This window comes from Rattus norvegicus, chromosome 17 (genome assembly GCF_021556685.1).
Source record: "Rattus norvegicus strain SHRSP/BbbUtx chromosome 17, alternate assembly SHRSP_T2T, whole genome shotgun sequence".
Taxonomy (NCBI): domain Eukaryota; kingdom Metazoa; phylum Chordata; class Mammalia; order Rodentia; family Muridae; genus Rattus; species Rattus norvegicus.
The window spans coordinates 83,983,569-84,002,052 of NC_141550.1; the positions used below are offsets into that span (position 1 = coordinate 83,983,569).

Here is an 18,484-nt window from a genome sequence, read left to right on the forward strand (position 1 = left end):
TGACTGATGACTGTTAATTCCTGCTATTTTGTTGTTGTTGTTGTTGTTGGTGGTGGTTTGTCTCTGTGTGTTTCTCTTCATTTGGTTTTGTTGGCATGAAAGTATTTAATTCTTGTGTTTTCATGTATATAGTTAACCACCTTTTCTTTCTAGTATTGTCTGTATAGCTGTTTTGTAGATAGATATTTTCTAAATTTGATTTTGTCATGAAATATTGTTTTTTCCATCTATCATGATTGAAAGTTTTGCTGGGTATAGCACTCTGGGCTGCATCTGTAGGCTTTCTAGTGTTTGTAGGATACTTGTCCATGCCTTTCTCACCTTGAAAGACTCCATTGAGAATTTGGGTATAATTTTAATAGGTTTATCTTTATATGTTACTTGCTATTTTCCCCTTGCAACTTTTAATACTCTTTTTTGGTATGAATGTTTAGTGTTTTGATTATTATTCAATGAGGGTACCTTCTCTTCTGGTCCATTTATTTGGTGTTTTGTATACTTCTTTTACCTTTATAGGTATCTCCTTCTTTAGATTGGAAATTTTTCTTCTATGATTTTGTTGAAGATATTTTTCTGTGCCTTTGATTTAGGATTCTTCTTCTATTCCTATTATTTTTATATTTGGTCTTTTCATAGTGTTCCAGACTTCCTGGAATTTTTGTGTCAGGAATTGTTTAGTTTTAACATCTTCTTTGATTAGTATATCTATATTTTCTATGCCTGAGATTCTATTTTCCATCTCTTGTATTCTATTGGTAATGTTTGTATCTGTGGTTCCTGTTCACTTACCTAAATTTTCCATTTCTAGATTTCCCTCAGTTTGTGTTTTCTTTATTTCCTCCCTTTTTGTTTTCAGGTTTTCAATGTTTTCATTCATTTCCTTCAACTCTGTGTGTTTCTTTGTTCTTTCTTGGCATTCTTTAAAGGATTTATTCATTTCTTCCAATTTTTGTTTGTCTTTTTCTTGATTTCTTTTAAGTGATTTATTCACTTCATTAAGGACCTCTACCGTCTTCCTAAAGTTCATTTTAAGGTCTTTCTCTTGTGCTTCAGCTGTGTTGGAATAGTCAGGGCTTAGTTACTGTATTCTTAAGCTGGTGTTTTGGCAACTGGGTTAGGGGTGATTGTAGGTCTACATGCTGATTTCTAGGCTTTGCTTTGTTGGGTGGGTATTTTGCTCCTTGTTTGCTGTTTTCTCTCCAGTCTCTGGCCTGTATGGTCTGCTATTGAGAAGGGTTTTTTTCCTGCCCATCTTGGCACTTGTAGAGAGTAGGGGGTGTGGGAGGGGGAATTGGGGAGAGTGTTGTGGCAGTGCTGAGAGGGTAGAGAGGTTCTGCAGGTAGGCATCTACCTGGAGTTCTGATCGGTGTGGCTTCTAGTGCGGCAGGAAGTCTCCCTCAGTCTCCATAGACTATGGAGTTTCACAGATGTGCAGCTTATCTAGTCTTCTGGCAAATGTGGCTTATGCCTGTCCAGGGGTATTTCTCAGTTATGTGAGAACTGAGAAAGCAGGTTAGGTCTTTCAGGTGGCTGCCCTGCCTTCCATTAGTTTATTTTTATTCTGATTTAATATAATTTATACCAGTTTAAACCACTTCTCTATTCAGTTGAAACCTTAAGCTCTTGATAGTATCACTATGGATGTTGAGAGCCTGACTTGATTCTGTTTTGTCTACAAGTCAGCTGAAGACAACTTCCTTACTTCCTGTCAAGTCACATAAAATGTCTTAGCCTAAATGATCTTACTGGAAATTCTTCGGGTTCACAATAATCTACCAACGCACTCTAATGATTTAAGAAAAATAAGGGCTTGCATAAATAGCTATAACTTTAGCTCTTTGACTTCTTCCCAGTTCCCAATTTCTCAATAATACAATCCTCTTCTAACTAAACATTTACATATGAGCCATTCACTGCCTGGAAGGATTGTCCCCCCCAAACTGACATCAGGGATTCAAATTATCATATCTCTGGCATTTAAGACTGTCTACCTGCTACACTCATATACCTTTCCCAACTATCTCAGTAGGCAAAATCTTCATTTAGTTGATGCCGTTTGCAAACAATTATAGAGAGACCTTTCACCACACAAGGCATTGCAATTCTTCCTCAAAGATTGTGGTCTACTGTAGAAATTATGCAACTCTGCATGGAAAATACTGATGTAATATTGACACTAAGGGAGAGTTTTATTATTATATGTCTATATGAATGTATGTCTGTATGAGTGTCTGTCTGTATGTATGCACATATGTGCATGTGCTTTTGTGTGTGTTACGTACATATGTATGTGTGCATGTATAGAAGCCTGGAGTTGATGCTGTCCAATGTTATTTTTTTTGATGGCGTCTTTCTCATTGAACTATCTAGCTATCTTGGCTACAAGGGCCCTGTTTCTGCCGAGACTGTAGGGACACACTGTGCTGCTTGGCTTCTCATGTATCTCCTCACACTTGCACAGCCAACACTTGACTACTTGCTCCCTCACTGATAACTCTAAAAATTATTCATTATGCCCCACCCTGTCTCACTCCATCAGCCCACCACGGTGCCTTGAATGAAGTAGGTTTTCAAGCTTGGGTATGTGTGGCCACAGGTTTCAAAGTAGAGAAAAGCTCACAGTGTAGACTTAATTTGAGCTGAGCTTGAAAAGAAGAGGGTAGACGGTATCTCCACAGGTGAGGATGGATAACGAGCTGACCGGGGAAGAAGTAGATATGTTTTAAGAAGTGGTGGAAGACCAATGTGTTTCCAAAGGAGCCAGCAGAAAGAAAAGAGCTGTGTAGCGTCACAGCCATTGGGAATATGGGATTTGCAGTCAGAACACCCTGGATTAGAGATCAGCTTTTACATCCCAGTGGAGGGCCTGGAGTGAATGAATTAAAGCATCCTCACCAGCTTCAGCAACAGTTAGAGGCTTTTGTGGGTGGGGTCTGGGTGATTGAAACACCGTATTCACTGAAGCACTCAGCATTCAGTAGTAACTTAGAAGATAGTACAAGAGTGTTCTTGTTTGGGGAGTTAACGGATTCAAGGGAGACTTTAGGCAGGAAACATTGATTTAATGACTTAGGGAAAAGAGAATCTTGCAGGTTTCTTAGCAGAGAGTCATTTCCCAAGTAAATTATCTGACCTCTCCACCCACCAAGCTTCCTCCATGAGTAATCTCAGGGCCAGACTTGCTGCACAAACAAGAAGTTTTAACCCATTGGGGTTGAGCTTGGTCTTCTTGTCCTGAGCTCACCTCTTGGGAGAACCTTTTCATTGCACTTTCAATGACCATGACTGTTGAAGTCACAGGGCTTGTGCTTTGGTAATAGTCACGTGGCATTACACCACTGGTCTTCTTTCCCTCTGTGCTGTGTGTATTCAGTGGCATCCAGTTAGTTTAACTGTAAGTGGATATTCAAAGACACTGCTAATATTCTAGCTGAAATCCTTATCTTCTAGAGTTATGCTGCAATGTTTGAAAATCGCCAGAACAAACTGTATGAACGTGGTAACATAACAAAACTTGTCATCTCAAAATCGTAGACACTTAGGAGTCTGAAGTGGGAGAATGTGCGCTGTGCTCACCGGGAAGTATGGTGAGCCAGCCATCTTTCCATTTTCTGGTCTTGAGTTCCATGATCACATGACATTCTTCCTGGCATTGCTCTCCAGATATTCCCTTTGTGCGTGTGCTTCCAAAGCCTTCCTATAACATTGACTTAAACGTCTTTCCTAATATCCTGTTTTAACTTAATTACTTTAGTAAAACATTATTTTCAAATAGTTTCTATTCTGAGGGACTAGAAATAGGGACTCAACCATAACTGGGGTACAGACTTACCCCATAGCACAGCACCCTTAGCAGACTTACCCTACAGCACAGCACCCTTAGCAGACTTACCCTACAGCACAGCACCCTTAGCAGACTTACCCTACAGCACACCACCCTTAGCAGACTTATCCTACAGCACACCACCCTTAGCAGACTTACCCTACAGCACGGCACCCTTAGAAGACTTACCCTACCGCACGGCACCCTTAGAACCCTCAAACTTCACATTTTTTTTTCCTTGAGGAAGTAAATTCCTCCTACTCTCTCAGAAAGTCTTGTTCAGTTCAGTTCTATGTTCAGAGCTCATCTAAACATCCCGATGTACTCCAAATCTCCATTTTATGAGCAAGACTTGGGGAAGGGCTTGTCCTGGGTCAAAATTCCTCTCTATCAGTGAAACCAGACAAAAAGTAGTTTGCAGGACCGAAAGAGATGGACTAAGTATGCTCGCTGCTCTTGTGGAAAATACGAGTTCGGTTTTGATCATCTAGATGTAGGAGATCTGTTGACCTCTTCTGGCTTTTTTAGACGCATGCACGCATGCATAAAAAATTACAGGCTTTCAAAAAAGTACGTTGCCTCAAAAATACAATCGTGGGACAAAACAAGCATCACCATTCTTTGAGAGATAAACAATAAACAGGAAAGGGAAAGCCATGGCTTCCAAGAATGATCCAACTGAGGACGGAAAATTCCACTCAGGGTTAAGGCTTCAGGATGATTTTCTGTGGCTAGATGCTCCGTTCTCTCTAACCCACCTTCCAGGCCCCCGGGGATGCTGGCTCATGGTTGATACCCTCTGCTCTCTGAATTCATAGAGGAAACCTCCATTTGTTCAGCGTCTGAACCAGTTAGAGCCACTCTTCCCTATTTCAGAATAACGTGTTTATAGCCAAATAGTTCTATCAGCTCATTTCCTCCCGAGAGTCCCAGAAGCCCAACAGCCTTCCTTCATCTCAGCCCTTGTCTCTCATCTTCCGCCTAGGGCTTTCTGCTGATGTGGTTGAATTCACAAGCCTTGATCTCCATCTTCCCTTCTGAAAATATTTTTGCCACTCCTCCCCCTCTCAATATGGATGGGGTAGGAGCTTTCTAAACTTGCAAGGTCTAGTTTCTTGCCTGTCACACACTTTAAAAAATGTATTGCTCTTCAGTTATTTTTTTACCGCCAATAATGAGGAGAAAACAGGCCTCGGCACTACTGTCCATGATTCATTGCTTGGAAGTCGTGGTTTGGATCTGGAAGGTTCCCACAGGCTTGCGTTTTTAATATTGGTTCCCGGCTGTGACGAGCATAGGAGTCCCAGGTTCCACTCTGCTTCTTGTCCACTACCATGTGCAGACTGTCTACCACCCCTTCTACGTCTATGTTTTCTGCACCGTGATGTTTTGAAACCGTCAGCCAAAGTAAGCCTTCCTGCCCCTACCTGGTTTCTGTCTGGTGATTTGCCACAGTGAAGAAAAAGTAACAGAGAGGCAAATTCTGTTGTCCTTGCAACAATGTGCCTGTTCTTTCCCCTATTACAAGAGGTACCTCCTTCCTCCCAGGTCCCAATAAAACCCTCCTCGTTTCTATCTTACACACCAGAAGTACCTTGCCAGTCAAACCTCCAGCCCGTTTCTGTTCACAAAAGCATGTCTTTTTTTTCCCCTGAGGCAATAGACATTTTCTCTGATCCCTGCCCAGAATCTCCTGTACCATCTACGTTTCCAGCAACCTCTCCAAGGTGTTCTAGGCTTTTCTGCTGCACATCTCAAAGTTTCCCATCACTCACTTCCGAAGCTGCGTCTGCCTTTTCAGACATTTCGACAGCATCTGTCTTACTCAGTGGCTTACTTTCTAGACATGTTAGAACAAAGCGCCCTCAGCCACATGCTCTATAGACAGCCTATTCTCCATTGGGTTAGAGTCTGGAAGCCTGAGACACGGGATCAGTAGACTGAAGCTGAGGGGTATGAGTGACCTCTAATCTGGACCTCTATCCCAGCCTCTGCTGGGTTCAGATGATTTGTAGCACTCCTTCGCTAATAAGTGAAATAATGGGAAATTTCTGCTTTTATTGCCACACGGCATTCTCCCAATGTTTCCATCTCTTTTTCTACGGCAGTCTGTATTATAAAAATATTGGTCATATTGAGTTAGGACCCATCCTAATGATTTCGTTTTAATTGGCTCATTCTGTGTGAAAATCCCATTTCCAAATTAGGCTGAGTTCCAAGGTACTGGGGCGTTGTGACTTCAGCATGTCTTTTAGGTAAGCACATCAGTTCATTTATGTCTCTTACTAATAAATTATAAGCAGGACTTAATAGTAATTGAAGATCTCTAACACCCAATAAAGAAAACATAAGTAAGGGGTTAGTACTTATGTATTAACTATTCCATTAGCCTATACCAAATATTTTTCAATACTATACAAACTAATGGAATAGTTAATAAATATATGTCTTGTAATTGAAAACTAGCATGTTGCATAATATGAATGTTGGCAACAATCTATAGCACTGTGATCAGGACCTATATAACTTATTATGTAATCTACTCGTGTCACACAATAGATGTATCAGATTCTTTAAAATCTGGTATTCAATAGTAACTACATTGTTACGCATGACTACAATTTTTATCAAGCTTTATACATTCCACAACTGGGGAGGTACACAGGTAGATGAATTGTTGCGTTTAAAATTCCCAAAGGACTTGAATTCATTGTACGTAATTCTGTAAGAAGATCGGAGAATTGGAGAATTATTTTAAAAGTTATAGATGATTTCGTTTTCATTTGTTATGAAAGTCTGGCTTTTATTTTTAGTCAATTATAGATTTTATCCTGAGAAGTTATTCCAGAATCACTAGATTCCCAACTGACTTTTATACATAAAAATATTCAAAAAACAGTGTTCTAGACTCTGGAAGCAAAGAATACACCAAGAATGAGTTAGGTTTGTGAGTTGAAGAAAGAAGAGGAGGATGAGTAACAAAGCCAGAAGAAAAGCAGCAACATCTCAAGTCACCAGAAGGCCACGTGTACAAATCAGGCAGAGAAGAAATGTGGGGAAGGTACCTAGGTGGGGCAGGAGATGACAGTGTGGAGACAGGGTCCACCAAAGCAGATGTGACAGACAGGCACTAGCAAGAGGAACAGGAAGTATGAGACTGAAATGAGGCTGAGGAGAAGCCACTGTGGAGAGCATAACCGGAAAACTGGAATGGCTGGAGGTGTGTGTGTGTGTGTGTGTGTGTGTGTGTGTGTGTGTGTGTGTGTGTGTGTGTGTGTGTGTAGTGTAGATCATTTTAAATGAGGAAGAAAGGCTTTCTCAAAGAAAGCATGGGCTAGGGTGGGAAGGATGAGTTGTATTTCAAATGCATTGCATATCCACCAGAGATGTCTGTGATTGCAGTAAAATATACTTAAGATAAAATTTATGACCCTAACCATTTTGTGTACTGCTCCGAGGTATTAAATGCATTTATGTTGCCAGGCAACTATCACTGTCAACCATCTGTCTATGAACTCTTCTCATCTCTCAAGATCGAATCTTTGTGCTGTCGCAAACAAATTCCCCATCCCTTGCACCCACCCTTCTATTTTTGGAGATATGGTGATAAAATGTGTTTTACATTTTAAAACGTGACTCCAGGGGAGGTGGCAAGATGGGTAAGGGTGCCAGCATGAGAAACTTAAAGTGTCAATCCCCAGCCCTCAGGTAAAAATCTTGGCATGGGTGGATGTGTGGACTAGAACTCTAGCATTGTGGGGACAGAGAAATCACTGGGCATAAAGTCCAGTTGATGTGGCGAGCTTCAGGATCAGCAAGGGACCCTATCCCAAGGTATAAGGCAGAGATCAAGAGAGAAGGCATTAGGTGGTTTCAAGAATGGAAACAGGAAACCTGTTGGGAAAAATTACAAATGGGAACTGACTGTGGACGGGTTCTGGTTTGAGCAGAGGGTGGGGTGGACTGGGATTTTGCAGGAAGTCGGAAAGAAAGAGGTGGCAGGTTATGGTGAGTGTGGGGGAGGGGTGGTGGTCTACAGTGAGTGTGGGTGGTGTGTTGTAGTGAGTGTGGGGGAGGGGTGGTGGGTTACAGTGAGTGTGGGGGAGAACTGTCATTCTTTATATATATATCTAGTTTGTACTGCCTCTTAAACTTTCAGGTAGATATGGCTGTTAGGTGACTAAGTCTAGAGCTGAGGGGACATTAGGGTTCGGTAATTGAGGGAGATTATTTAGAGGAGGAATAATCCTCTGGACAGTCTCCTCTTACAGAAGTTGGGTTATGAGGATGGGGACCCCAGGGTAGCAAGCTTAGCTACCATCCCGTACCCATGGTCTGTTAGGACACTGCAGGAATGTAGCTCTGATCTGAGACACAGAGCAAAGCAAGCAACTTCCTTCTTTATATTTCACTTTATTAAAGGGACAAAATAAGTAGTTCTGATATGCCTCTCTTAAATCGCACGGTACCCAGTGTTAGCTGGTGGGAGTGGGTACGGCTTACAGAGGGGCTTCTGTCCTCTGTTGATGACATCTGTGTCTAACATGGATCTGGGATAAGAGGCATTCAGCAGTAAGGAGGGAGTACTAATACTCTGAAACTATTCAATACTTCTTATACTGAGGAGCACTTTATAGGAATGTAATTAAGGGAAGGGAAGGAGAGATACATAAACAACAACAACAAAAAGCTTCATGAAGCAGGTGACATGGCTCAGTGGGTGAAGTGCTTATCCCACAAGCAAGGAGACTTGAACTCCAGAACCCTCCTCATAAAGGGCCAGACTTCGTGTCTCTATGGGAAGTTAGGAGGCAGGGACCAGAGACTCCAGAAACTTGTGGGTTAGTCCCAGCACACCCAGAGGTAAGATAACGAGAGACCAAACCACAGACAAGGTTCAGGTGAGGATAATCCACAAGATATCCTCTGACCTCTCTACGCTGGCTTCACCGTCGCTCTGTACCTGCACTCACGCATACTCTGTCTTCTGTCTTAATTCAGGAAAGTAAGCATCCCTTTGATTTTCCTTGTCATAAAATACAGCGTGATATTTATTTCATATCTTAATTATTAGCTTACTAATTATTTGGGTTATTTCGGAAACCTCTCAACTGTTTGTTAGAGAAAGGAATTCTGTTTGTTTTTTTTTTCTGCATATTGTTACTTTTTGCCATGCTCAAACATTTGGGAAATGGAAATAGGGAAGCAGTGAACTTCTTAGAAAAAGCTATAGATGAATGAAAGCAGAACTACAAAATTAGCAAAATGTAACAGGAACTGTTGACGGGCCGTGATGTTGCTGTTGCTTATATATATTTTTTTCTCCTTTGCTAGGCGACCTGTTCTGGTGATGTGTGTCGTGCTCACGACCCTTCCCAGCTTCAGCTTCTCCATCGCAGTGACCGAGGTATGCAATTTTGATTTCTTCTGCTGCAGGAGTATGAGATCTTAAAACGGCATGGTTTTGAATTTCAAGAGAATAGCATACCCAAGTCATCTTCTGTGGTTTACTTTACTCCAATCTTTTTCCAAAATAATATATGTGAACACACACACACACACCACACACACACACACACACACACACACACACACACACACACCTTATTGTAAGATAATTGTTACTTCCATGGTTTAAGGGATAGTCTGGCACTCAGCTTTTAAAACACATTACTTCTGTGCTCGTGTATGTGATACACGATGCGAAGTCAGAAGGAGTAAAGGATGGCAGTTGATCTACATTCTTACCCACTTACCTATGCTAAGGCTCCCATTGATAAATACTTCCCACATGTTAACTGTGTCGATGGCCTTTTGTTCTGATGAAACATGAGTTCAAAAGGTTTCCAGCAGACAACCAGACCATAGGTCAAGACTAATAGTCAAGGTCCACAGGTCGAAAGACCCTTACTTTCCGTAGAAGTCAGGAAAGGCCTTACCAATGATGTCATTAGCTTGCAAGATACTGGGATAGAGAACACCAACACTTGTGGGGAGGGGCAAGGGAGGCGGTCCCAAGAGTTCTCATTTCAGTTCATAAAGTCATACTGGGATGTGGTAGCTTTTTCCTTATTATTTCCTAAGACGTCTCACTCATTGTATAAATGTCCCCTCACATAATGTTCTTGTTTTATTAAATTTACATCAAGAGAAACCCCATTTGAAGCACAACTGTATCGTATTAACAGAGTGCCACAAAACTGATCCCTATGCAAACAAACTCAGGTCACGAAATGCAGCCTGAACTGCTCCACCCCGACTGGCTTGGCCAGCCAGACCTCCCTTTCCTTCCTCCCTTCACCAGGACATTTACCACAGAGTCATTTACCTACTTTTGAATTTTCTGCCAGGGGAAGTCAAATTACGACTACTTACTGATTCCATAGTGGTGTATGCCTCCTACTTTATTCAAAAGTATGGTGTGAGGCTCATTCACGTGTTTATTAGTTCACTTATTTCCACTGCTACAGATACAAGGGTCTCATCTCGAAGCTATTGTAGTTCATTTGGTTTTTGAGCCTTGGTGGGCACTAAGCGTATACCTTATCTCCGAGCTACACCAGCCCAGCCTGATGTGCAGCTTATGTTTTAGTTGAACACTTCTGTTTGGCTGTTGCTGTTGCTGCATCGAAGAGGACGGAACCTGGGGCCTTGCACACTTGAGGCGAGGGCTCTATTACTCAGCCATCTCCTCAGGCCAGTCAGTTCTGTTCTTGAAGACACATTCATTTTTGCCATTTCAGGCTCACGTTGCTGGGAACTAGGTCAAACATTTTTACAGATGCGCCATGCAACAGTTGATTTAACACGCAGGAGAAGAGTAGATGGGTTATGTATTATACGATATCCGACCAGTTGATCATGTCAAGCGAGTATCAAGGGAGACTGTGCCGACGTCCGCGTGCTGACTCCAGGAGCAGAGAATGGATGATCCCTAGGCTTCCCGTTCTTCACCACGCCCTGCCTTTAGTCTTTAGTTCTTTCGAGGGACATTGTTTTGAGACCCGTTGAACTTTGGGATTTTATCTTTTTTCAAGTTAGCAAGGTTACACATCTTTTCATGCTTGTTCATTCACCTCTGCCTGTCTTTTAGAATTGATTTACAGAGTGAGCAGATTATGTTTATGTATTTAGAAAACACACACACACACACACATGCACACACACATGCACACACACACACCACATACACACACACCACACACACACACACACCACACACACCACACACACACACACCACACGCACACACACATGCACACACACACACACCACATACACACACACCACACACACACCACACACACACCACACACACACACACCACACACACTCAAACACACACACACCACACACACACCCACACACACACCACATACACACCCACACACACACCACACACACACCACACACACACCATACACACCACACACACACACATACACACACATCACACATACCACACACACACCACACACACACCACACACACTCAAACACACACACACCACACACACACCATACACACCACACACACACACATACACACACACACCACACACACACACATACACACACACATCACACATACCACACACACACACACCACACACACCACACACACTCAAACACACACACACCACACACACACCACACACACACCACGCACACACCACACACACACACACCACACACACCACACACGCACACACCACACACACACACACACACACCACACACACACATACACACCCCAATAATTAAAAAGAGACCATTTGACAGAGAAGGTGGAGGGTAGGTAATGTGGAAGACTTATGAGGGAGGAGAGGGAAGATGAAATGGTGTAATTATATTATAATCTCAAAAATAAAAGAATTATTTAAAAATGGTACGAAAGTGCTGTCTACATGTTCAAATTACAACCCCTTTATGATGTATCTACGGTAAATATGTTCATCGTGGGACTTGCCTTCGCAGTTTTACTGGTGTCATTTGATGAAAAGGTTTTGTTTGTTTTACTTAAGGAGTCTGATTTGCCAACTCTCTCATCTGTGCAAATGCTTCCAGTGAGTGGGCTGAGGTGACTTTTGAATCTAAAGTGCAAATTCCTAAAGATCTCATCTCGTCTTCTGGAAAATGTGTTTTTCTCCTCCTCCTCTTCCTCCTCCTCTTGCTCCTTTTCTTCTTCCTCCTCTTCCTCTTCCTCCTCTTTTTCCTCTTCCTCACCTTCCTCTTCCTCCTCTTCTTCCTCTTCCTCACCTTCCTCTTCCTCCTCCTCCTCTTCTTCCTCTTCCTCACCTTCCTCTTCCTCCTCCTCTTCCTCTTCCTCACCTTCCTCTTCCTCCTCCTCTTCTTTTGCTTCTTCGTCTTTGGACGCACAGTCCAGCTTTAATGAAATGTTATGTGGTGTAGGGATGGGATGGGATGGGTCAAGTTTTGTTTTTGTTTTTGTTTTTGTTTTTGTTTTTGTTTTCCCAAGGAGCTGAGCCCAGTCCTTTGTCCCTTGTCTGTTTCCATAGAGTCCTCTTTTAGCCAGGTGCTCATGTGAGTCACCTGTCCTTTAAGCTCTGTGTTCATGTGAGTGACCTGTCCCCATACTTCCGGTTTTATCACTTTGCCTGTCTGTTCTGTGCTCATTCACACCACACAGCTTATTCTTGTGGCTTTATCTTATAAACGCATTCTATAGACGCAGAATATCAAATTGCTCTAGCCTCTCTTCTACAATGTTTTGCCCTTTTATTTCCACACTCTTTTTAGAATGAGCATTATAATTGACATGCTGACTGAAGTTTTATCTTTTAAAACAGTTTTTATTTTTTTTGTTGTCATTAGTAATTAAAAAAGAATAAATCTCTTTGGGAGCATTTGTTTCATATATAGTGACATAGTCTATGAGAATGATGTTTAATTTTTCATTCTTAAATACTATTTATTACTTTCTCTTGATTTATTAGGAGTTCTAAGATATCCAGGACAAGCTGGTTAGAACTGGTCATGAGAACATCTTTGTCTTGTCTTTGAGAGGAAGCTTCCAATATTCCACCATGAATATGATGCATGCTGTATTTTGTTTGGTCTGTTCTTTATAGAAACCATAAGCAGATGAAGAAGAAAGCTAGGCTGAGCTTACCTGGGGCTGCCAGAGCTCTGCTTAGCGTGGAAATTGGAAGGAATGGCCCATTTCACTTTTACTGTACACACACACACACACACACACACACACACACACACACACAGACTCGCACTGATACATACTCACGCACATAAACATACAATGATACATATATTCAGATACACACTTACACATATACAGATATACACATAAATATATACAGACATGGACATACATACACACAGAGATGAGCAACACACACAGATATACAGACACAGATACATACTGACATAGACACAGACAGACAGACAGACACAGACACACACAGAGACAGACAGACAGACAGACAGACAGACAGACACCAGAAATGAGGATCAAATTAAATCCAGGGCCTCATATCTGCCAGGCAAATGCTCTACCAATGAACTACATACGCAGCCTTTTATTATTATATTTTTGGCATTCATTTAGGGGGCTCTATTTTAAATAAAACCTTGTGTTAATCTTCATTACATATTTAGAAATGGTTCAAAGACTTGTGGTTGAAACCTGAGAAACTAAAACCAGGGCTTTGAAATTTTCAGTGAACATATTTATGCTAAGTTTAGCACTGTCTGCAAATTATTGACGGAGTTTAGAATAAACAAAGCAAACTGATCAAATGTGCTTCTGTGGCTTTCTGGAAACAGGTTCAAAAGAACATCAACGGCTCGGCTAATTTGCTGTCTGATTCCTTACCTGATCTGCCAGTATCTCTGGTTCTGTTGTCCCTGATCGTGGTTGACATTATTGAAAAACTCAGGATATATCCTCTCAGAGGGAGTCAAATGGGTAAGTGTTCTTTCAAATATCAATACTAAATTTTTTATTTATCTTTTATCTTTTCTGGTATTCTGTTGCTTGATAAAAAGTATGACAGTGTTTCTTTTTTATTAATTATTTTATTTATTTACATTTCAAATGTTGTCCCTCTTCTCGGTCTTCCTTATGCAAATTCCCACCCCTTTTCCCTCCCTTTTGCCTCTAAGAGGGTGCTCCTCCACCCAGTCACTCCTTCCTTACTCCTCTAGCATCCCCCGTTGCTGGGGCCTCCACAGGACTAAGTGCCTCTCCTACCATTGATACCAGATAAGGCCACCCTCTGTTACATATGTAGCTGGAGCCATGGACCCATCCATGTATACGCTTTAGTTGATGGTTTAGCCCCTTAGAGTCCTAAGGGGTTTGCTTAGATGATATTGAGTTTTTTGTTTTGTTTTGTTTTTCCCTATAGGGTTGCAAATTCTTTCAGTTGTTTCAGTCATTTTCCTAACTCTTCTATGGGGGTCCCCAGGCTCAGTCCGATGGTTGGCTGTGGGTATTTGCATCTGTCTTAGTCAGGTGCTGGCAGAGCTTCTCAGAGGACAAACATTCTAGGATGCTATCTGCAAGTGCTTCTTGGCATCAGCAACAGTGTCAGGGTTTGGTGTCTGAGGATGGGTTGGGTCCCAAGATGGGGCAGTCTCTGGATGGCCTTTCCTTCAGACTCTGCTCCCTTTGTGTGTGTGTGGGGGGGGGGTTCCCTATGTTTCCTTTAGACAGGAACAATTCTGGGTTGAAATTTTTGAAATGGTGGGTGTCGTCATCCCTCCACTGGGAGCCATGTCTGTCTACTGGAGATGGTCCCTTCAACTTCTTTCTCCCTGCTGTTGGGTATTTCAGCTAAGGTCATCTCCATTCAGTCCTAGGAACAGTGGTGGGTGGGAACCGGGTGGGGGGGACCTCTAGAAAGTCCCAGATGCCAGGGATGCAAGAGATAGTGTTTTTTTAATCACTGAGAACCTTGAAAATTAAGATACCTAGACATAAAAATTTTTAAAAAAATTGATACCAGTCATTATTATTTATATTTTGGTAATGCCTATAAAAATAAAATAAAATACCTAATACTAATTACTTAATTTAATATTTAATACCAGTAAAGCTTAATGTGTACTCTAGCAAGAAAACATTATTGACATGTTATTTTTGAAATGTTCTTAAATTCTTAAATTTAGAAGGATTATATAGTTTGGGGCCCTGTTTAGTGGCACACAGCTGTGTTCTTGCTGAGATGGGAGGACCAGGAGTTGGAAGTCAATCTGAATTACATAGCCAGACTCTGTCTCAAAAAATAAAGGAACAAAATGAAAGGAACAAAAAGTCATTTCATTTGAAGACCTTTGGTACAAGAATCAGTGTAACAACTACACATCCTACTTATGACTTGGAGAATTGCATACTTTAAATTATGAATTATTTAAAAAGCCAAAATTCACATTAGTAAAGAAGAGACAAACCACTTTCCTAGAAAGTTGAAATTAAGTATAGGCTGACCTCTAAAATGTATATCATGAGTTGAGTACTTTCTTTGTCCAGACATAAATTCTTTCCAGTTCCATTTAGTTCCCTGTGCTAATTTTGATTGACATGCTGTATTTTAAGAATACAATTGTGGGGGTTGGGGATTTAGCTCAGTGGTAGAGCGCTTGCCTAGGAAGCGCAAGGCCCTGGGTTCGGTCCCCAGCTCCGAAAAAAAGAATCAAAAAAAAAAAAAAGAATACAATTATGTTGGGTGTGTACTTGAAATATGCAGCCATTGGGAGATCACTCCTGACAGGTGGATGAAGGAGGTTTCAGAGTGGCAAGGGTAACAGCCAGAGACAGTCAGCCATGCGCCACACAACACCCTTGTGCAGTCACCATTCCTCTAGAGATGGCAAGGAAGTCTGTCCCATAGGCCACCAGGAAAGCAGAGCCTTTCATTTTACATTTTATCTTTACGTGGGAGATCACATGCCATTATGTCCAACACCACACAGGTGACAATTCAATGACAGTCCCAGGACCACCCCCTGAGGGAAAAATCTCCCCCAACTCCATCTTCTCTTGAATGCCAAGCCTCTCTATTCTAACTATGTGGGACTCTTTACCTTTCTCTCTGTTTCTAGCCCCCCTGGAATCTGCTTTTAAATTGTTCTGTTCTTGATGACTGCGTTTTACATGTCCATGTAAATTTTTTGTCCAAATGACAGTTATGTATTTAGAAAAAGTGCACATATTTATGCATAAAGTACATTATGTATTTCTATATGAATTAAATATAAATAATTTATATGAATAATATATACTTTTTATATTGTGTGATTATATAATATAAATATATAATATCATATATCAATATTTTATACATTATATATCATTATTCATATATTATATATCAACTATGTTAATAATATATAATATAATATTATATTACTGATATAAATATAATATAATATATACAATATATATTATTAATATGCTTAAGGTATAATATATAACATCAGCATGCAACATATAACACATAACAATATACAGCATAATATATTAATATATTACATATAATATAGTACCTATTACAAATTGTATAAAATAATATGTAATACATAATACATTATTATATAATAAATATATAATATAGAATATATTTTATATTATGTTATATAACATGTAATATACAATATATTTTATTATACTATGTAATTATATTAATATTATATTCATTGATATATTATAAGAATATTATATTTTTAATATATAAGAATATACAATATTACATCATAAAAGTAGTTAATGACAGTTAATTGTCTATAGTGATGATTGGATACTAAGTAAAGGCTTCCGAAGCAGCCAGTCTTTGAAGAGGATTAGAAAAGAGTGAAGCCCTGCTGCTTCTTAGTTGAGACATGCCCTCCAGTCCTTTCTGCCCTAACAGAGGGTGTGGTGGGTTAACTGACACAGACTACAATGTGTGTCACATACTACAATAACTCTTCCAGTCAATAACAAAATGACACTTTAAAAGCTAGAACTGGTCCAAAATACCTTTGTAAATATTAATGTTACAAATACTCAGTTTTTATGTAAATCTTGAACTCAGATCTCTACCCTCATTTTAGCATGCACAATTATGTGTCTTTTGAGTCTACCATATATCCACATTTGTCCTCTATAACTTGTCGATTAAACACTTTGGTTTTACAAATCATTTTTAAAGACAGTCTAGCTGTGTAGTCCAGGCTGATCTTTAGCTCAGAGAATCCTCTTGTTTCTACTATCTGAGAGCTTGAGTTACAGGTGGGACCAGTGGGCACGGAGGTGTACAATGATAGGACAGCATGGCTTCTGAGTGCAGGGTCTCATGTACAGTGAAACTACGTGGGAACAGCCTGCTGGTACATGGATCTCCGTGGTATGATAATTTCTCAGATATTGTAGTATCTACTGTTGACTTTTCATTTCTGTCTGAGGCTGGCCCGCTGAGTCTCCTATAAATGAGTCCCGCTGAGTCTCCTATAAATGAGTAGACTTCTCCACCGTGTTGCTATTGCTTCCACTTTAAGAGACTCCTCAGGCTGACTTTTGTGCTCTTACTTGTGGCTCCAGAGAGTTGAACATTCACCACTTTCTGCTTTCAACTGCCATTTTGTTCTTGCTCCCATTTCAAAAGCCTCCTGTTTGTTGGTTCAGACTGTCCCGAAATTCCCACTTGAACCATAGTTGTCTTTGGTGTGTGGTTGCCCACCGTGCTCAGCTCCAAACAGTTAGCCCTGTCTTTAGTGTCTGGAATCTTCCCGGGTGTGCTCTCTGGACTTTAGGTGGTTCGTGTCCTTTTTTGATAGCTGGAAAGCTGACTTCCTTCCACTGGGACTTACTTTTCTGGACAAGGTGCAAACAGAAGATTGGAAGTTTTGTTTGGAAATAAGTCCTTTAACTCCAGAATGTACAGGCTCTAACATGTTGCCTGGGCTTCAGGGACTTCAAGGAATGTCCATTATCCTCCAGTAGACAACATAGTGTCCCCTCCTACCAATAGACCTGGAGCTGAGTCTAGTAGAGTTAGAGTCCTTTCCAGACAATCTTCCCTAGATGACTCATAGGCTCTCCTTACTTCAGGTTTTATAATAGATATCCCATTGGCTGAATCCCAGTGATGTCCACCATCGACTCCTCCTACTGCCTCTGTCAGGATTTCTAAACCACACAGAAACAGGAGACACGCGAATTATCATAAGAATAAACATAAGAATATCAGTGGCTCGGTGGGAGTTCTCAGTCCTAGCAGCAGAACTCAGTGAAGTAGTGTTTGTAGCCCAGGTTGGACCCAATGTTACAAATGTTAAGACTCTATTAATAAAAGTTCTGTAGGGTCTCTGTGCAAAATAGTATATTGAGCTTCAGGTTGAATAACAGAAATGCTCATATTATCTTAGGTGTTAGAGGTCAGCAGAGACTAAAGGAGAGGCCTGAGTTTTGCAAGGCTTTGTAGGTGAACATGGAGAGGAAACATTCTCCATTGAGCAAGCTTGGACTGCAAGGAAGTCAAGTGTGTATGTAACCTGTGGGTGTGTTCCAGAAGTGGAAGTAGCTTGGTTGGGTGTCACACCATCAGTCAACAAACCTTGCAGGAACAGAAATTGCCTCCTTAAAACCATCTATGCCTGGTTTGTCAATGTGTCACTTTGAAAACTTGCAAAACAGCTTCGA

The 18,484-nt window shown here is 40.9% G+C and overlaps 1 protein-coding gene across 2 annotated transcripts in view; it reads left to right on the forward strand.

The window, feature by feature from the left end:
• The window catches only part of Tmem236 (transmembrane protein 236), a 59,939-nt gene that overhangs the window by 18,178 nt on the left and 23,277 nt on the right, over nucleotides 1-18,484 (forward strand). For both annotated transcript variants that reach the window (XM_087591506.1, NM_001446969.1), the window contains 2 exon segments: nucleotides 9,158-9,230; nucleotides 13,627-13,768. In XM_087591506.1, coding sequence (XP_087447632.1) covers nucleotides 9,158-9,230; nucleotides 13,627-13,768 — 215 coding nt within the window.